At 47.6% G+C, this 22,282-nt stretch overlaps 1 protein-coding gene across 1 annotated transcript in view; it reads right to left on the bottom strand.

The window, feature by feature from the left end:
- KCTD2 (potassium channel tetramerization domain containing 2) overlaps positions 1–22,282 on the bottom strand; it is a 248,313-nt gene that overhangs the window by 52,808 nt on the left and 173,223 nt on the right. The window contains exon 5 of the mRNA XM_078654491.1: positions 1,729–1,854. Within this exon, the coding sequence (XP_078510617.1) occupies positions 1,729–1,854 (126 nt within the window). The remainder of the gene's footprint in view (positions 1–1,728; positions 1,855–22,282) is intronic.

Below are 22,282 nucleotides of genomic sequence, written 5' to 3'. Positions count from 1 at the left end.
AGCGTGCCAGTCGCCATTGCGCAAAGGCAGGTTAGCCGAATGATAACAAGGAAGTAGTCCCTAAATGGAAAAATAACAGCCCAGCAGCGTAATTAAACAGTAGTTGGTCGATGCTGCTTCCTGCAAAACAGTAGCAAAACGGTAGTGACGTGTCGCATCGCAAGCCAACCATAAGCAGGATAAGAAGAGCAATGCCAGAATTAACCAATGGCAAGCAGCAGGACAAATTACCCTCCATATTCTGTTTACTATAGGTCTTGCGACAGCGCATGCGCTGTCTAGGCTCGACTTAAAAAGGGTAGCTGCAGTTTTTGGACCTTGGTTCGGCGGCCACCCAGGAAAACCTTCCAAACCAAGGCATTTCTGAAAACTAGACGCCCAGGGGAGTACAGGATGATGTGACCCTTGTGGATCCCACAAAGTTTACTTGCCCACAATACCTCCTAAACCTCCCACTTTGACTAAAATAGCATATTTTCCTTGCATTTCTGGGACGTATTCTTCCAGAATCAGAAAGAATCAACAAAATTCCTACCACCCAGCATTTTCCCAACTGTCCCTATAAAAATACTGCCCCTATTGTGTGGCTGGGCCCATTGCCCGTGACAAGTATGGAACAAAGTAACATCAATGGGAGTCCTTGCAAGGGTACACTCATTGACCTTGGTTTGATCTGTTCCTGTGGCGGGCACTAGGCCCAGCCACACAAGCAAGTGGGGCAGCGTTTTTATTAGGATAAGTGGGAGAATTCTGGATGGAAGGAATTTTGTGGATTCCTACTGATTCCAGACGTTTACGTCACAGAAATGCAAGAAAAATGTGCAATATTAGTCAAAGTTTGAGGTTTGCTAGGATTTCTGGGTAGGTAGGAAAACCTGGTTGGAGCCACACAAGTCAGCCCAACCTGGAATCTCTTAGGTGTCTAGTTTTCAAAAATGTAAAGGTTTGCTAGGTTTTCCGAGGTGCCGGCTAAGCTAGGCCCCAAATTCCACAGCTAGGCACATTGCAAAAAAAGGGTCAGTTTTCAGAGGGAAAAGGTGATGTCTCCATGTTGCATTTTGGGGCCTTTACTGTTGCGGGTACTAGCCCTACCCACACAAGTGAGGTGCCATTTTTAATGGGAGGTTTGGGGGAATGGTTGTTGGTAAAAAAATGAGTTGCTCCCTGCAGATTTCAGAACTTTCCATCACAGAAATGAGGACAATGTGTTTTTTAGTCAAAGTTTGAGGTTTGAAAGGGCTTCTGAGTAGGAAAACCTGGTGAGAGCCATACAAGTCACCCCACCCTGCATTCCTCCAGGTGTCTAGTTACATGCTAGTCTGTTTCCTTGATACCCATTTTTCACTCTTTATATTTGACCAAATGAACTGTTCTATACCCAGTCCACAACCAAAAATGATTGCAAGGTGAATCTCATTTATTGGCTCGGGGTACCTTGAGGTGGGGGGAGAGGGAGCCCTAGGAGTGCAAGGGTTACAGAACAGCAACATAAACACTAATTACACTATCATCATCCACAACTTCCACACACATGCACATGTACAAAGCTTTCCTATGAATGCCAACACTAGGATCATCCAACACTTCCACACACATGTTCAAGTGCAATACACCCCTACGGCATTTCTTCTATTCAACCTGACACAGGAGTGGCTCTTTCAGCTGTTACATTCACTGAGAAATACACACTCAAATGTGCCACCATGGGAGCAGTGCTTGGTTTCTCACCTTGGCTTTCTCACTTGGCTCTATCACAAGACCATTTGTCGAGTTGTTTAACTCTCTGGAGACGACACACAGAAATTCCGATTGATCCTCATTTCCATAGTTATAGGAGGAGCCGATACTGATGAGCTGAGGAAGAACAATAAAGAGTGTTACGTCAAACCTGAGAACAATCACCCATCCTAGACCCCGACGCCCCCCCCCTGCCCCCAGCACCCCATCCTAACTCTTCACATCGGATCCTAGAGCCATATCAAACTCTTGCATGTCCACTTCTCCCTCTCTTCTGGTGTACTGCATTTTTGATTAGGGTGCGCAACTCAGGAAGATATGGCCTTGAGTATAACAACTTAGGGTAGTCGCAGGTATGTTTCAGAGCTTAGCTTCAACCACCAAACAGTTTGACATCTCACCTACAGAAAGCATGGGATGATGAAGAACTTTGCAGAGGCTGATCTCACATTTCAAGATGATCAGCTTGTGACATAGGTATATCACTTTGAAGTTCATTAGAATTAAGCAGCTAACACACATTGGGCACACTTTGATGCTTGCTTGGCAGCCAGGAAAGTTTCTTCAGTACAGATGGTAGCCCACTTTTACATCACATCCAGTACAAAATGGGACCACTACTTTGCAAGCACTACCACACATTTACCTCTACAACATGTTAAATTAGAATGCGGTAACTTAAAAAGCATTAGATTTATAACGCAAATAAAGATTGAAGAGTGGGTGCTTGATGGTTAGCAATGTTTACAGAATATCTTTTTTTTTAGGATTCCCATTGCTTCCTATATTTCTAGTTTTACTGTCAGTGTATCACTTTCATGCTTATTCTTTCTCTCTTTCCACTTTTGCAGTATCACTTCTCCAATCAAAGTATTTTTTTTTATTCATGTTCGATTAACTAAAATTATTACATGTTTGGAACATTGTGGTGCAACAGTAAGTGCAGCCGGCGATTATTAATAAAATCTTTTGAAAGAATACAAATCAACGGTGTTTCTTGGCAGGGGACCAACGCCCTGTACACATATTTTTAAATTATTTAAAAAGAGATAACGGTAAGTTCAGGAAGTTTAAGCGGTTTCGTGCAAAGAAGGAAAATCCCAGAATGTGGGAGGAGGGAACAAAGCGCAAACTTGTAGGACTTGATGCAGTTTGGAGATTGGGATGCTTAGCAAATGGACACAACGAGGATTTAATCTGGACTGGTTTGGCGGTTGATCGTTCGACGTAGCTCGGTTGCAATGGCTGTGGCGGCCCTGTGCAAGATTTGGGGTGGACAGGGTTTCTGAGGGTGCTCTGGAATGGATGCTTTACATGGTCTTTAAGGTCTCTTCTGTCATGAGCGCGGTCCAGGTGAGTAGGATCTGTTGGGTGGCGTCGCTGGAGGTTGGAACTGAGGCGGTGCAGAGGTCTTGGTCGTCGAAGTTGTCGTAAAGCGTCTTGATCTTGAGGTGAAAGAAGGAGCTGAGTCTGTTGCAAAGGTCTTGGGAGCATGGGATGTCTGTTTCACTGTCTGGTTTGGCACATTCCTGTATGATGGAGAAGAGTTCCTTGCAGTTGTAAGCGTTGGAGAGGATTCTGTCTTGAAGGAAGTTATTCTTTATGGCTTTGAGTAGTTGGTGGTGTGCTCTGGTGGCAGCTCTGTAGGCGGTGCGTGTTTCTGGGTTTTTGCTGTTTCTCCAGGTCTTTTCGAGTCTTTGGCAGAAGCGCTTGGATTCTTGTAGTGCTGTGGTGTCGCCCTATAACCTTCCAGAGGTGGGGGGTGCCAGCGCAGGTGGTGATCCATCGGTGGAGGTTGTTTGCTGCGGTGTTGGTGTCTGGCATGGTTGGGGGTGGAGTTCACATGAGGGCGGCTGTGAGGTGTTCTTCGGTGACTTTGTTCCAGCTTCTATGTGGGAGGCGGCACACGTTCTCGTGTGCGGTGGGTTTTCTAAAGGAGAAATGGATGCAGTGGCGGTCAGTCCAGAGCAGTTCTGTGGTGTGGCTGAAGAAGACGCGGTTTCCTCCTGCGAAGACGGGGATGAGTATGTCCTGCTGTGTGAGTGGGGGCAGAGACCAGTTGCTTCAGTCCTATGTTGGTGAGGTTTTCTAGGAGGGCAGTGATGTTCGGGTTGTCGTGGTTGCCCAGGTGTAAGTTTAGGTCTCCTAGTTTTATGTTGTCTCTGGTGGCGAGGGCATGGGGGAGGGGGGTGTGGTCGGAGATGGTGTTGGTGAACAGAGCATGGGGCCAGGTGGCCGGTAGATGAAGGTTCAGCAGAGCGTCATTTTTGGGTTGGTCTGCATCTATAAATAGAGATGTTCCAGGGTGGGCGAGGCGTCCCCCGGGTCAGTGGTAGTTATGCAGAGGGAGTGTTTGTGGATGATGTATCCGTCTGGGATGGTAATTGCGATGTCGGGTGCGGAGCTGGTGTTGGTCTAGGTCTCTGTGAGGAAGACGATGCCGGGAATGTGGGTATTGAGAAGTTCTAGATTTCTATGGCGTGTCTGTGCAGGGAGCGCACGTTGAGGAGGATGCAGTTTAGTGGTGTGTGTGTGCGTGCATCGGTGTCCGTTGGACTGGGGGCTATTGCTGGGGTCCAGAGGTCGGTGAAGGTGCGGCGGCAATTTCGGCAGGAGATCAGGCCTTGGGTGTTGCTAGATATTGAGAGCTGGCAGCTGTGGCTGCGTCCGGGGTTAGGAGTGTGGAGGGTGCTGGAGTGTACCGGCGGTGAGTCGGGGACCAGTGTCCCAGACGCAGGTCGGGATGCAGGCGGGCGCAGATGGGCTTGACAGCGGAGTACAGACAACGCATATCCGCTGCACGGCCGCATGATGATCTGCAAGTCAGAAAAAGACGCAGCTTGATATGTCAGTGAAGAGAATTGAAAAATAAACTTTTTAGACAGTAGAAATGTATGAAAAAAATTCAATTTAAAGATAAGTGGACTAAACGGAAGATTTCAGTGAGAAGGGTTAAAATTGACAAGAAACAGGAAGAAACTCAGTCTTGACAGAGAAGAGCCTTTGATGCAGTGAAGACAAACACTTCAACTTCACCCGAACAACCCATCGCCACACTCCTACATGGACAACTACCTCAGCAGAGAGTGAGTGTCATCGGCATACAGGTGGACATGGATACCAAATTCTAGGAGGTCTAGGACACAAGTACCTCCCCATGCAGCATGCTCATTGTAACTTTTATTACCTGCAAGTCTGCTGTCATGAAGGACAGAAGCCAGACTGAGATGTTAGTACATTGTGTTTATGTAAGTTAAATGGCTGTGGGTGGTAGCCTGCAAAAACAGGGTAACCCCGTGCTTGGACAACTGTTAGCTGGCTTCCTTTGCTACATGTATTGAAAACTACAAGCAGGGAATTTTAAAAAAATGAAGCCAGTTGTGAGAGAAAGCATCCGGTAGTAGTTTGTTTTTCGCCAGCAAGAAGGCTTAGTAAGTAAAGGTTTGCCACTAACATCTACTGTGATCTCTCCTTCACAAGTTTGAATTCGACCAGGTGCAACTGAGACTTTCATCTTTAAGTAGTCGATAAACGAGTATAAATAAACTGGGACACTGCATCAGCTATTATGCAACGCCCTGCGGTGTGGTACAGAGGGATATACAAAAACAAGATATTACTATTACTGAAGCAATAAGAAAATGATCTGCATATACTGCAGTTTCCTTGCTGGGAAGTCATCTTCCGAATACAGTCACCGCAAGGAGGAACACTTCAGAGGAATATGAAAGGGATGGGGGAAGGATTCTGTTTACGAATATTCTGGTCGTAAATACGTTTTAATGAGATAAAGAAATAAAGTCATAAACGTACTAATCTGTAAGCAACTTCATGTTGTTGTGCGGTGGTAGGGAGAGGGGTACAAATATGTATTTTAAAAAACTGTACTTGTGTGTGGAGCCAGCAAGACTGTGAAGTGCTCCAGTACAGGGCTTTGATTGGTGGATGGGTGGCTCGATGTGAACTCTCTGGCTTTGCAGAAACGAAGATGCAAGACAGACTCACCAGCAAAGCTGCCTAAATAATAACCTAACTACGGAAATGCTGAAAACAAAATACCAAAAAACAGTCCATAAAGGAGATCAATTAATTATAGGAATACAAGGCGTTTGACTAAAGTTAGATAAATAGCAACGATACTGCCACTGTTTGGTCAGAAAAAGGAAAGCTTGCAGTGAATGCAAATCAGGACTGAAAAATGCTTTGCACGCGAAAACCAATTGAAGGCACCCGAATCTTCTTAAAAACACAATTTAAAATTAGGTCCACGTTACCATCGTCCCCATTCCTGAAAAGATCCATAGTACAAATAATAAATACAGGTCAATGAAATAGAACCTGCTTGCAGAGCATCAGAAGAACGGAGCACCAAGAAAACGCAGCATGTTTGCAAACGCTTAAGAAACCAGACCCGATAGGTCTCGCCTTTGAGAGGCATTAGCTTATCTTTTGGCTTTGGCAATGCTTGATGCCGACAGAAGCAATAAGAAAAAAACAATACATGTCATACGTTGGCAACATTAAATACCAATCAATGGAAAAGCCAATAGGCTTACTTTTTTATGAATTAAATTGATTCCTATATATCTAGCAGTTTTCTGCACGTGAGAGTGAGTTAAAGTGAGAATGAGTGAATGCACGGTGAGTGAATAAATGCAGGTGAGTGAATAAATAGATAATCTGAGGACTGCATTAATAAATAGTTTAGTAAGTGAGTGAATACATATGACCCAGTCTTACAGTTTGAAAACATTAACAGTGATAACGTTATAAAACTGCCAATACCAGAGTCGAGACCAACTGTATCCATAATGCTCACAGTTTGTCATGAATTCCAACCATGATGCAGAGCAAGTAGCAATCAGATGTGGATAACATTTTATTGAGAATGTCCAAAATATGTCAATAACTTTCACCATTCAACATGTTCAGCTCTGGGAAATCTTTCAGTAATCCTAACTGCATGTTTAGGTTTGTACGATTACTTAGCACTTCTTAGGGCATGTTTTTATTTGTCTCATCAATCGGTAGTTCTTGGTGCATGCCAAATGTGCAATTCACATACAAAAGTAAAGGTGTCTGTCTACGCCTGCTTAGCCGAGTAAGATTTTTCGATAAAAAGCGGTTTCCTTTGTGAAGGCAGGAGAGATCTTGGCTGTGGATAGCAAAGAGAAAGTTCACATCTCGAACACATCGTTATGTGGCTTTTACTGGAGGCCTGGGTGTTACACAACTTAATTCTATCTACCAAAGACTGCTTATCAAACGAGAGATAAAGCATTAAGAATTAAAATGCAGACTAGAGGACGCAGTGCTGAGAACATGCAGGTTATTTCTTAACCCGCTTTTGGAAAGGAGCACAATAGCTAGTAAGAAAACATGTTACTTACCTGTAACTGTAATTCTCCAGTATTGGAAGCTTTCATAGATTCACATACCTGAATCATTTCCCCGTCGTCGAGACGGGAGTCTCCGGTACATAAAAAAGCAAGGGTTAGGAGTATAGCTAACTGAAACAAGCATTAGAAATGCAATCGGGCTCAGATTTATTTGAGTTTGAGCTAATTGCATTGTAAATGGCAATGTCTTTTCGCCATGTGTTATGGAGTGTGTGCACGTGGTGTGTAGTGGAATTATGTGCGTTAGATTGGAATTGTAGCAATGGTGGCATGCTGTGCTTTACATGAATATGTTTAAAAGTAAAGTGTACCATACTGAGATTTCTACAATAGTTAATTGTGGATGCGTTAACAATTGATGCGTGCACTGATGCCTGGTGGTGTGTGTGACTGCCTGTAGAAATTGTGCACTGATGGCTGGTGGTGTGTGTGCTTGGTAAAAGACTGCACTGCCGGCTGGAGGTGTGTGTGCCTGGTGGAAGGGTGCACTGACGGCTGGTGGGTGTGTGGCACCTGCTACGCCACACTGGTGCCACTGCACCTGCTGCACTAATGATAGCTATACCACACTGGTGCCACTAGACCTGCTCCACTAATGATAACTATACCACACTAGTGCCACTGCACCTGCTGCACAATGGTAGCTACGCTACACTGGTGCTACTGCACCTGCTCCAGTAATGATAGCTATACCACACTGGTGCCAGTGCTGGTACCACTCCACCTGCTCCACCAAAGATACTTACACCACACTGGTGCCATTGCACCTGCTGCACAATGGTAGCTATGCCACAGTGGTGCCACTGCACCTCCTGCACAAGGGTAGCTATGCCACACTGGTGCAACAGCACAATTGTAGCTATGCCACACTGGTGCCACTGCACCTGCTGCACAATGGTAGCTACGCCACACTGGTGGTACTACACCTGCTGCGCAAAAATAGCTAAGTAACACTGATAACACCTCACCTGCTCCACGAATGGTAACTACGCCACACACTGGTGCCACAGCACCTGCTGCACAATTTAATAGCTAAGCAACACTACCACTGCACCTGCTCTACCAATAATAGCTACCACTCACCGGTACCACTGCACATGCTGCACCAATGATAGCTACGCCACACTGGTGCCACTGCACCTGCTGCACAATCATAGCTAAGTAACACTGATAACACTACACCTGCTACACAATGCCATCTACCACACACTGGTGCCACTGCACCTGCTGCACAATCATAGCTAAGCAACACTACCACTGCAACTGCTCCACCTATGGTAGCTACCACACACTGGTACCACTGCACCTGCTGCACTAAACTGGTACCACAGCACCTGCTCCACCAATGGTAGCTACGCCTACGCCACACTGGTACCACTGCACCTGCTCCACCAAATATACTTACACCACACCGGTACCACTGCACATGCTGCACCAATGATAGCTATGCCACACTGGTGCCACTGCACCTGCTGCACAATCATAGCTAAGTAACACTGATAACACTGCACCTGCTACACAACGCCATCTAATAACACACTGGTGCCACTGCACCTGCTGCACAATCATAGCTAAGCAACACTACCACTGCAACTGCTCCACCTATGGTAGCTACCACACACTGGTACCACTGCACCTGCTGCACTAAACTGGTACCACAGCACCTGTTCCACCAATGGTAGCTACGCCTATGCCACACTGGTACCATGCACATGCTGCACTAAACTGGTACCACAGCACCTGCTTCACCAATGGTAGCTACGCCTACGCCACACTGGTACCACTGCACCTGCTCCACCAAATATACTTACACCACACCGGTACCACTGCACATGCTGCACCAATGATAGCTACGCCATACTGGTGCCACTGCACCTGCTGCACAATCATAGCTAAGTAACACTGATAACACTGCACCTGCTAAACAACGCCATCTACCACACACTGGTGCCACTGCACCTGCTGCACAATCATAGCTAAGAAACACTACCACTGCACCTGCTCCACCAATGGTAGCTACCACTCACCGGTAACACTGCACATGCTGCACCAATGATAGCTACGCCACACTGGTGCCACTGCACCTGCTGCACAATCATAGCTAAGTAACACTGATAACACTACACCTGCTACACAACGCCATCTACCACACACTGGTGCCACTGCACCTGCTGCACAATCATAGCTAAGCAACACTACCACTGCAACTGCTCCACCTATGGTATCTACCACACACTGGTACCACTGCACCTGCTGCACTAAACTGGTACCACAGCACCTGCTCCACCAATGGTAGCTATGCCTACGCCACACTGGTACCACTGCACCTGCTCCACCAAATATACTTACACCACACCGGTACCACTGCACATGCTGCACCAATGATAGTTACGCCACACTGGTGCCACTGCACCTGCTGCACAATCATAGCTAAGTAACACTGATAACACTGCACCTGCTACACAACGCCATCTACCACACACTGGTGCCACTGCACCTGCTGCACAATCATAGCTAAGCAACACTACCACTGCAACTGCTCCACCTATGGTAGCTACCACACACTGGTACCACTGCACCTACTGCACTAAACTGGTACCACAGCACCTGCTCCACCAATGGTAGCTACGCCTACGCCACACTGGTACCACTGCACATGCTCCACCAAATATACTTACACCACACTGGTGCCACTACACCTGCTGCACAATGGTAGCTATGCCACAGTGGTGCCACTGCACCTCCTGCACAAGGGTAGCTATGCCACACTGGTGCAACTGCTGCACAAGTGTAGCTATGCCACACTGGTGCAACTGCACCTGCTGCACAATCATAGCTAAGTAACACTGATAACACTGCACCTGCTACACAACGGCAGCTATCACACACTGGTGCCACTGCACCTGCTGCACAATCATAGCTAAGCAACACTACCACTGCACCTGCTGCACAATGGTAGCTATGCCACAGTGGTGCCACTGCACCTACTGTACAAGGGTAGCTATGCCACACTGGTGCAACTGCACCTGCTGCACAAGTTTAGCTATGCCACTGCACCTGCTGCACAAGGGTAGCTATGCCACACTGGTGCAACTGCACCTGTTGCACAAGTGTAGCTATGCCACAGTGGTGCCACTGCACCTGCTGCACAAGTGTAGCTATGCCACACTGGTGCCACTGCACCTGCTGCACAAGGGTAGCTATGCCACACTGGTACCACAGCACCTGCTCCACCAATGGTAGCTACGCCTACGGCACACTGGTAACACTGCACCTGCTCCACCAAAGATACTTACACCACACTGGTGCCACTGCACCTGCTGCACAATGGTAGCTATGCCACAGTGGTGCCGCTGCCCCTCCTGCACAAGCGTAGCTATGCCACACTTTTGCAACTGCACAAGTTTAGCTATGCATGCACAATCATAGCTAAGCAACACTACCACTGCACCTGCTCCAGCAATAGTAGCTACCACACTCTGGTACCACTGCACCTGCTGCACTAAACTGGTACCACAGCACCTGCTCCACCAATGGTAGCTACGCCTACGCCACACTGGTAACACTGCACCTGCTCCACCAAAGATACTTACACCACACTGGTGCCACTGCACCTGCTGCACAATGGTAGCTATGCCACAGTGGTGCCACTGCACCTCCTGCACAAGGGTAGCTATGCCACACTGGTGCAACTGCACCTGCTGCACAAGTGTAGATATGCCACACTGGTGCCACTGCACCTGCTCACCAAAGATACTTACACCACACTGGTGCCACTGCACCTGCTGCACAATAATAGCTAAGTAACACTGATAACACCTCACCTGCTCCACGAATGGTAACTACGCCACACACTGGTGCCACTGCACCTGCTGCACAATAATAGCTAAGCAACACTACCACTGCACCTGCTCCACCAATGGTAGCTACCACTCACCGGTACCACTGCACATGCTGCACCAATGATAGCTACGCCACACTGGTGCCACTGCACCTGCTGCACAATCATAGCTAAGTAACACTGATAACACTGCACCTGCTACACAACGCCATCTACCACACACTGGTGCCACTGCACCTGCTGCACAATAATAGCTAAGCAACTCTACCACTGCACCTGCTCCACCAGTGGTAGCTACCACTCACCGGTACCACTGCACATGCTGCACCAATGATAGCTACGCCACACTGGTGCCACTGCACCTGCTGCACAATCATAGCTAAGTAACACTGATAACACTGCACCTGCTACACAACGCCATCTACCACACACTGGTGCCACTGCACCTGCTGCACAATCATAGCTAAGCAACACTACCACTGCAACTGCTCCACCTATGGTAGCTACCACACACTGGTACCACTGCACCTGCTGCACTAAACTGGTACCACAGCACCTGCTCCACCAATGGTAGCTACGCCTATGCCACACTGGTACCACTGCACATGCTGCACTAAACTGGTACCACAGCACCTGCTCCACCAATGGTAGCTACGCCTACGCCACACTGGTACCACTGCACCTGCTACACCAAATATACTTACACCACACCTGTACCACTGCACATGCTGCACCAATGATAGCTACGCCACACTGGTGCTGCTGCACAATCATAGCTAAGTAACACTAATAACACTGCACCTGCTACACAACGCCATCTACCACACACTGGTGCCACTGCACCTGCTGCACAATCATAGCTAAGCAACACTACCACTGCACCTGCTCCACCAATGGTAGCTACCACTCACCGGTACCACTGCACATGCTGCACCAATGATAGCTACGCCACACTGGTGCCACTGCACCTGCTGCACAATCATAGCTAAGTAACACTACCACTGCAACTGCTCCACCTATGTTAGCTACCACACACTGGTACCACTGCACCTGCTGCACTAAACTGGTACCACAGCACCTGCTCCACCAATGGTAGCTACGCCTACGCCACACTGGTACCACTGCACCTGCTCCACCAAATATACTTACACCACACCGGTACCACTGCACATGCTGCACCAATGATAGCTACGCCACACTGGTGCCGCTGCACAATCATAGCTAAGTAACACTAATAACACTGCACCTGCTACACAACGCCATCTACCACACACTGGTGCCACTGCACAATCATAGCTAAGCAACACTACCACTGCACCTGCTCCACCAATGGTAGCTACCACTCACCGGTACCACTGCACATGCTGCACCAATGATAGCTACGCCACACTGGTGCCACTGCACCTGCTGCACAATCATAGCTAAGTAACACTACCACTGCAACTGCTCCACCTATGGTAGCTACCACACACTGGTACCACTGCACCTGCTGCACTAAACTGGTACCACAGCACCTGCTCCACCAATAGTAGCTACGCATACGCCACACTGGTACCACTGCACCTGCTCCACCAAATATACTTACACCACACCGGTACCACTGTTCATGCTGCACCAATGATAGCTACGCCACACTGGTGCCACTGCACCTGCTGCACAATCATAGCTAAGTAACACTGATAACACTGCACCTGCTACACAACGCCATCTACCACACACTGGTGCCACTGCACCTGCTGCACAATCATAGCTAAGCAACACTACCACTACAACTGCTCCACCTATGGTAGCTACCACACACTGGTACCACTGCACCTGATGCACTAAACTGGTACCACAGCACCTGCTCCACCAATGGTAGCTACGCCTACGGCACACTGGTACCACTGCACATGCTCCACCAAATATACTTACACCACACTGGTGCCACTGCACCTGCTACACAATGGTAGCTATGCCACAGTGGTGCCACTGCACCTCCTGCACAAGGGTAGCTATGCCACACTGGTGCAACTGCACCTGTTGCACAAGTGTAGCTATGCCACACTGGTGCAACTGCACCTGCTGCACAATCATAGCTAAGTAACACTGATAACACTGCACCTGCTATACAACGGCAGCTACCACACACTGCTGCCACTGCACCTGCTGCACAATCATAGGTAAGCAACACTACCACGGCACCTGCTGCACAATGGTAGCTATGCCACAGTGGTGCCACTGCACAAGGGTAGCTATGCCACACTAGTGCAACTGCACCTGCTGCACAAGTTTAGCTATGCATGCACAATCATAGCTAAGCAACACTACCACTGCACCTGCTCCACCAATAGTAGCTACCACACACTGTTACCACTGCAACTGCTGCACTAAACTGGTACCACAGCACCTACTCCACCAATGGTAGCTACGCCTACGCCACACTGGTAACACTGCACCTGCTGCACCAAAGATACTTACATCACACTGGTGCCACTGCACCTGCTACACAATGGTAGCTATGCCACAGTGGTGCCACTGCACCTCCTGCACAAGGGTAGCTATGCCACACTGGTGCAACTGCACCTGCTGCACAAGTGTAGCTATGCCACACTGGTGCCACTGCACCTGCTCACCAAAGATACTTACACCACACTGGTGCCGCTGCACAATGGTAGCTATGCCACAGTGGTGCCACTGCACCTCCTGCACAAGGGTAGCTATGCCACACTGGTGCAACTGCACCTGCTGCACAAGTGTAGCTATGCCACACTGGTGCCACTGCACCTGCTCACCAAAGATACTTACACCACACTGATGCCACTGCACCTGCTGCACAATGGTAGCTATGCCACAGTGGTGCCACTGCACCTCCTGCACAATGGTAGCTATGCCACACTGGTGCAACTGCACCTGCTGCACAAGTGTAGCTATGCCACACTGGTGCCACTGCACCTGCTGCACAAGTGTAGCTATGCCACACTGGTGCCACTGCACCTACTGCACAATGGTAGCTACGCCACACTGGTGGTACTACACCTGCTGCGCAATCATAGCTAAGTAACACTGATAACACTGCACCTGCTCCACGAATGGTAACTACACCACACTGGTGCCATTGCACCTGCTGCACAACTGAAGCCACCAAAAACACAGCAGTAGTCAATTCAATTCAAATAACTTTATTTCGAATCCACAAAGGAGTCATAAAAGTATACACTAATATAAAATACATAGATTGTCATTAAAAATCCACAATACATGTTTACATATTTAGGATTTACAATACAATACAATACATTAAAAATAACCTTGATCATATATATGGACAGGACATAAAGTGCTAAGTTGGTTTCATCAACAGGCCAACAGGAGAAACATTTATGGAAATTTCCACCCACAGCTTATTTCAGTATCGATTTCTAATAGCAGAGGCCGATCTAATAAAACTAAGTACAGCATTACAAATGTTTGAAGTTGACAAGGACAATAAATGTTCATAGCCCTCTTTATAATAGCATGATCCAAAGGAAAGTAAGACCGGTCTAATAAATGTTTCTTGGGACCCTATACAAAGCACAGAAAAGGATAAGGTGCAAAGTACTTTGCGAAACCCTATTGTTACAGGGGCAAGGAGGTAGTCTCTCACACCACCCCCCTTGCTTTGGAAAGGCAAAAAGGAAGTGTAGAGTACTAAGGCGAAACCTTGTCAAATAAAAACGCCATTGCGTATTGATGATATATGATAAATAAAAAGGCAGCTGCAATTTGCCCCTAACATACAATGCATGTCCACTATTCCTTAAGGTACCCAATTTAGAACAGTAAGCATTTTTAATAGTTAACTTAGAATCCTTACTAATCATATCAGGGTTTTCAAACATATTACCTAACCCAATCTTGTAAAAGGTATCCCTAACATATAGGAGCCATGGAATCTCCCTATAGTGGTCAAGTTTAAGGCAATCTTGTAAAATATCCTTTGTCAGTTTCAATTCTTCAGATTGCCAAACTTTAGACCATAGCAGTAGTGGAGCTACATGTATAATATCACTTACAAACTCCATACCCACCTCCCCATGGCAAAAACTGTTCGACGTACCAGATGGGACAGATAAGAGGCGCTTTATAAATTTATTTTCCATAATCTGTAACTTTTCACAGTTTTGTGACCCCCATACTCCAGCACCGAAGGTTACAACGGAGACACACTTGGCTTTATACAAGGATATTATTTCTGCTATTCGCCTTTGACCTAGTTTACTGGCAAAACGAAAAAGGGCTTCAGGTGGTTGTTTAACCTTTTGGACCCGAGCTAATATCAAAGGGTCCCAATTCAGTTTCTTATTAAATAGGTTACCCAGGTAATTGAAGTTATCAACTTTCACTATAATTGAGTCCTTCACCATATACCTGCGGGTTTTTACGCTTTTCGGACCGCAAGTCATGGCAAAGGATTTAGTGAAGTTGACCCTAAGATCTAAGCTTTCCATAAATGTGGACTCTACTGACCGTTGCTGCTGTTGTTTGGGAGCAGGCTGTCAGCCGTTTTTCTTCACCACTAACCCCCTGGACTAAGCTACTGCTCGCCGGACCCGCTTTGCGGGTCCCGCTTCGCAGTTTGGGGTGGTAGCCTGTTTGTCTTTGGAGCGGACAGTGAGGGGCATTGTAACACCGGCGGCAGGGCTGCGAGCAGAGCAGGAGGGACTCCGTTTCCAAGGAGCCCCTGCTCAGACCATTTGCCACACCTGGTCCGCTCTCCCTGCTGGCCACGCCCCCCGCCCCTGAGAGGAGAAAACCTTCGCTTCACTGAATCGTCGTGGGACTCTACTGACCGTTGCTGCTGTTGTTTGGGAGCAGGCTGTCAACTGTTTTTCTTCACCACAAACCCCCTGGACTAAGCTACTGCTCGCCGGACCCGCTTCGCGGGTCCCGCTTCGCAGTTTGGGGTGGTAGCCTGTTTGTCTTTGGAGTGGACAGTGAGGGGCATTGTAACACCGGCGGCAGGGCTGCGAGCAGAGCAGGAGGGACTCCGTTTCCCAGGAGCCCCTGCTCAGACCATTCGCCACACAGCAGTAGTCAGTAAAGAAAACCAGATCTGCATGAAAAGAGGAAACGCGAGTAATGTATTTGGTAGAAGGAGAACACAGAACAAGCACGAATGCGCGCCACTCACTGCAGACTGGTGAACGCACCCAGAACATCTGGATTCCATTACCGCGGCCCCCTGACAGCTCCTAATTGAAATTTATAACACTCCCGTGCGCATAACCACACAAAATATGGCGGAAGTGGCCAAAATGAATAACATATGGCCTATTGCGTGAAGGCTACTAGAAAGACAGCACCGCGAAGACCAATTACCATGCAGATTGGAAAAAAAACTACTGAAAAATCTCACGCACTGAGGAATTTTTCCTGCACGATTCAGAACCCCTTAACAATAGGAGCTCGGAGCTCCGCCCCCCTGCTGACGCAGTGGTGACGTAGGCCGAGCCTTAAAAAGGCCTAGGCCCATTTCCCTTTTGCAACCCATAACCGTTGTAATGTAAAAAAGGACCAAACTTTTCCCTTAGCCAATCAGAGCCACTCACCCTCTAGAACCCTCCTGAGAGAACCTCTTGCCCCTCAGATTTTCGGGCAATTGTGCTATAATACTTTTCGTGCCAAATCCGAGGTGAGCCTCTCAGGGGAGGAGGGTGGGCGTATGTGAATCTATGAAAGCTTCCAATACTGGAGAACTACAGTTGCAGGTAAGTAACTTGTTTTCTTACTCCAGTATTGGAGCTTTCATAGATTCACATACCTGAATCAGAATAGCGAGCAGTAAATTATAGCACATTTTGTTTTTTGTCACCTTCCCTGCACCAATATGCAACTCATGATACTTGCACATAGTAGTAATCATATCAATATATACATATACATATTGCTCCTCCAAGACAAATCCAGTATCAATCAACAATAAAATGTGCTTTTCTTACCAAACAAAGGAAGGAGGGATGAGAAAGAGGCTCACCGTTATTGTAAATGGTTCCGCAGTACTGCTTGTCCCACTGCTACATCGCTTCTTGCATGAGCATCTAGGCAGTAATGCCTTGTGAAGGTATGCGTACTCCTCCAGGTGGCTGCTCTGCAGATGTCCTGAATGGAGACACCTGAAAATAGAGCAATTGAGGTAGATACCGCTCTTGTGGAATGTGCACAAACAAGTGCTGTCAATGGCTTTCCCACTGCTTGATGACAGAACTGAATGGCACTTGAGATCCATCGTGCGATTCCCCGTTTTGATAACGGGAAACCCTTCCTGGGGGCACTAACAGTCACAAACAATTGTGTAGATTTTCTAAAAGGTCTTGTCCTTTGCAAATAAAACTTTAGGCAACGCTGGACATCTAGAGTGTGGAGAGTCCTTTCCGCCGCCGTTGATGGTTGAGAAAAGAATGTTTTTAGGATTAAGGGCTCATTTAAATGGAAGCCCGTTGGTACTTTCGGGATGAATCTTGGATTCGTCCTGAGGACTAATCTGTCTTCTCTGAATTGGAGAAAAGGCTCTTGCGTCGTAAGGGCTTGTATCTCTCCCACCCTTCTGGCTGATGTTAGAGCTATTAAAAGAGCCACCTTCCAGGATAGGAATTTCAGATCAGCTTTGCGTATTTGCTCAAATGATGGTTTTATCAGTTGTGATAAGACAATGTTCAGTTGCCATAAAGGTGGTGGAGGCTCGAAACAACCCCTTCATGAATTGTTTCACAATTCTTTCTGACTACAGAGAAGGACGTGCTGAATTTCTCCTGTATCTTGAAATCGCCGCCAAATGCACTTCAATAGAGGCATGGGCTAATCCAGATTTCGCCAATTTCAGTAAATATGGGATGATCTGATGCCCCTCTGCCCGCAGAGGATGCAAGTCATTCTCCTGACACCAGAAGCAGAATCTTTTCCATTTCATCCTGTATGTCCCATCAGTGCTTTCTGCTCTTGCCTTTGCCAGGATTTCCCTGCATTCTGCTGGAATTTTCAAGTTTTGAAATTCTCCGTAGTCAGGAGCCAGGCCGCTCATTTCAATGATGTCGGGTCTGGATGCCTCACTTGTCCCTTCTCCATAGTCAGTAGTGCTGGTATTGGCCGAAGACGTATTGGCTCGGTCTCAGATAAAAGGAGCAGCTCTGTGAACCAATGCTGCCTGGGCCACCAAGGGGCTGTCAGTATTATCCTGCACGGTTCTTTCTTCATTTTCGTGAGTACTCGTGGCAGGAGGGAAATCGGCGGAAAGGCGTGGGCAAAGACACCTGAACATGCCATCGAAAACGCATTCCCCCATGATCCCCTTTGGTGACACCAGCTTGCAAAGAATCGGCATTTTTAGTTCTGGGCTGTGGCAAACAGATCCACCCTTGGTATTCCCCATTTGGCAAAGATGGTCATCAGCGTTCCTGGATCCAGCTCCCACTCGTGACAGGTCGTCTTCCGCCTGCTGAGGGTGTCTGCTGTTATATTTTGATCCCCTGGAAGACGCATGGCCTTCAGAGTCACACCGTGATCTATTGCCCATCTCCATATTTTCTGAGCTTCTCTTGATAGAGAGAAAGATCTTGTGCCTCCCTGTTTGTTTATGTAGTGCATCGCAGTTGTGTTGTCTGTCCGCACTAATACTGATCTCCCTTCTATTCTTGGCAGGAAGGCCAACAATGCCAATCCTATTGTCCTTAATTCCAATAGGTTTATGTGAACGTGTTGTTCCTGTTTGTTCCATCGGCCGCTGACCTGTAACTCCTGTAGGACTGCTCCCCATCCTTCGAGAGAGGCATCTGTAGTAACTACCAACAGAGCTGGTTCGACCAGGTAGGAGAGACCCACCGAGATGTTTTTCCTGCGAGTCCACCACTTTGCTGCCTGCAACATTGGATGTGTGATTTTTATCTTGTCCTCGAAGGATCCCTTTGCTTGGCACCACTGAAGGTCTAGCTCTTCCTGTAATGGCGGCATCCGTAAGCGACATAGGGGGATGAGTGGTATGCATGAGGACATTGTTCCCAGAGGCGATTTGTATCTTCGGACTGAAAGAGACTTTCTTTTGCTGAATTCCTTGGCTAGAGAAACGAGTCCAAATTGTCTCTCTATGGATGGGAATGCTTTGTTTTGTGATGTATCCACGATTGCACCTACAAACTTGATCGTCCTGGATGGCTGTAGAGATGATTTTTCCACATTTAAGGTCAGGCCCAGGTCCGCAAATAACTCCATGCAAGCCGCAGTTGAAACTTGAGCCGCCTCCTGCGATGTTGCCTTTACCAACCAGTCGTCCAGGTATGGAAATATTTGGTGTTTTTGTCTCCTTAAATAGGCCGCCACTGGCGCCAGACATTTTGTAAATATTCTCGGTGCAGATTTTAGGCCGAATAGTAGCACCTTGAATTGGTAATGGTCTTTGGCCACTGTAAAACGAAGGAATTTTCTGTGGGACGGATGGATGGGGATATGAAAATATGCATCCTGTAAATCTAGGGAGGTCATCTGATCTCCTGGGTTTAAGAGCAGCAGAATATCTTGCAGGGTCACCATTCTGAATGAATGTTTCTTGAGATAGACATTTAGGGACCTTAGAGCATCTTTTCTGATCAAGAAGAAACGGGAATAAAATCCTCGTCCTCTTTGGGAGTTTGGCACTGGTTCTATTGCTCCCTTTTGGAGCATTGCCCGAATCTCCCTACGCATTTGAGATAGGTGTTTTGCTTCTTAATATGTAGGTGGCGTGGGTGGAGGAAAATGGAGGAATTCCAATGTATGTCTGAATTGTATTATATGGAGGACCCATTTGTCCGATGTTATCTTCTGCCACTTTGGTAAATAATAAGTCACTCTTCCACCCAGGGGAACATTTGACAAGATAGGAGGGGAAGGACCTGCAATCTGTAGGTTGTCATTGTCTCTTATTATTATCTTTTCCAGAACGAGCTCCTCGTCCTCTGGGAGTGGACTTAGAGTAGCCCCCAGAATGTTTCTGTCCATATTGCTGCCGATAGGGCTGCAAAGAGGAAGAGTAGGATGAGTATCGTCCCTGCTGGTAGCCACCTCTATAGGAGGGTTGTCCTCTTCTACGGGCGCCTCGAAAAGGTACTTTCCGGTACTGTAACGCACCCAAGGATTTCGCTGTATCTGTGTCTTTTTTAATACTTTGAGAGTCTCATCCACCAGGCACCCAAAAAGATCCTCCCCATCAAAAGGTAGGTCAAGAATTTTATTTTGGACCTCTGGCCTAAAGGAAGTGGCCCTCAGCCAACCTTGGCGCCTCAAAATTGCTGGTCCTCCGAGGGAATGAAAGGCCATGGTAGCTATGTACATAGCGCAATCAATAACTTCAGCGGAAGTTCTCTATCCTTCCTGCAGAACTTTCTTCGCCTCCTGCTTAGAGTCTTCCAGGAGGAGGTCCGGGAGGAGGTTGATATAGGGTGCTACATCGCACCACATTTGCCTGTCATATCTGCCCAGGATGGCAAGGGCATTTGCAGCTCTGACCAGGAGCACTGACATGGAGGAGAATCGTTTACCTGCGTTATCTAAACGCCGTCCTTCCCTGTCCGGAGGTGCTGCAATTGGTGCTGCTGGATTCTTTGACTTTTGCTGCGCTGTCTGCGAGATGATGGAGTCCGCTTTAAGATGGCCCAGGAAACACGCCGGGACGTCCCCTGGCACCTTGTACTTTTTGTCCAGCCTCGCCAGTACCGGTGTAACTGTTGCTGGGGTTGTCATGACCTGCAATCCTTCTTTCCAGATGTGGTCAATAATTGGTATAGACCGGACTGATTTTTGATATGGCTCTTTAAGTCATACAGAAAACATTCTGCTGGAGTTGTTTTCATTGGTAGCTGAATTCTTTTTACCGCTCTCTCCATTAAGTTGTGGAATCCACCTATATCCACTGGTGGAGAATCCGCCGGTACTTGGGTGGGTGATGGTGGAGCTGGGATCAAGTAATCATACCATTCCCTGTGAGGTTCCGTTAGCTCCCCTTCTTCGCGGTCCTCATCATCTGTGGTCCCAGGATCATCTTGCTGGAGGACCTGAGGTGTCAGCGGAGTAGTGTCTAACAGACTTTCTCTACTGCGGACTGGAGTGGCCGGAATTGAACGAGGACGTGAAGGTGGAACGTCCTGAGGAACCTCTGATGGAGGAAATCTCTTTTTATAATCCGCCAACATGGATTGCAAATCCATCAACATGGATGATGGCATTGCTACCATCTCTTCCTGAGGCTCTTGTTGGTAGCAGCGGTATGAGATGCTGTGATACTCTTCATACTCTTCTTCTTCATCATCTTCTTGATATTTTACATGGAGCTCAGATGGGCTTGTGGCACACCCAAAAGGCCCACCATCCTCCTCATCATCTGACTCTTCCTCCTCCAAAAGGTGCTACGGGACCAATGGAGTAATTTTACTTGGAGAAGTCACTGCTGGCGTGATCTCCTTCATGCTCTTTTCCGGAGTTAGTCTCGTCGACGAGCCCGTCGACGAGATAGTCGTCGATTCCACCGTCAACGAAGCTGTTGTCAGTGTAGTAGATCTATTCCTCGCCGACGACATAGTAATGGTCATCGATGTTCCCGTAGACGACCTCATTGTCATCACCGTCGAAGACTATCCCGTCGTCGACACTGCCGGTGTCATTCTCACCGTCGTCGACGATGTCGTTGATGTTACCGTAGTTGACGCTGTTGTCGTCGGCACATACGTCGTCGGCACTCCCGTCGGCGCTCCCGTCGTCGCTGGTTTCAATACAATTAATGATAGCTCTTGTACCTTGGTCGTCGCCGAAGACGAGGATCTCTTCGTCGACGCTCCCGTCGACAATGTCGATTTTTGCACCTTCTCATCAGGAATACTAGAGGATGGCTTCTTGAATGATGCAGCAGCCAACAGTGGTGTCTTTGAAGGCTCAGAAGAGGCTCTTTTGGATTATTTTTCTAGCACAGTGAGTCCTTTGCTCTCCTTTGTCTTTTTCTGGGGAGATTTTGAAGGCCTATGCCCTGAAAACCCTTGGCTGGTCTTTTTTAGGGCCTTCTCAGGACGGTCCACTGAGGAATGAGCCTGAGGAGATCTTGATCTCTTTTGTGATCTCCTGGATGAAGAGGAGGATTCCAGGTCACTATCGCTAGAAACCACCTCCTTTCTGGCCTTGATCTTCTGAAGCAAAATTAAAAGGCGTCCTTCAGGATCACTAAGGGTTTTACTAGAGAAAGTGCGACATACCTTGCAATCCTTTGCTTGGTGGTCCGGATAAAGACAGTATATACAGTCTTCATGTGGGTCATCGATGTAGAGTC

The sequence above is a fragment of the Lissotriton helveticus genome, chromosome 7 (assembly GCF_964261635.1).
Source record: "Lissotriton helveticus chromosome 7, aLisHel1.1, whole genome shotgun sequence".
Classification (NCBI taxonomy): domain Eukaryota; kingdom Metazoa; phylum Chordata; class Amphibia; order Caudata; family Salamandridae; genus Lissotriton; species Lissotriton helveticus.
The sequence above is the reverse complement of the archived record's forward strand: the minus strand, read 5'-3'. Positions and strand labels throughout refer to the sequence as shown.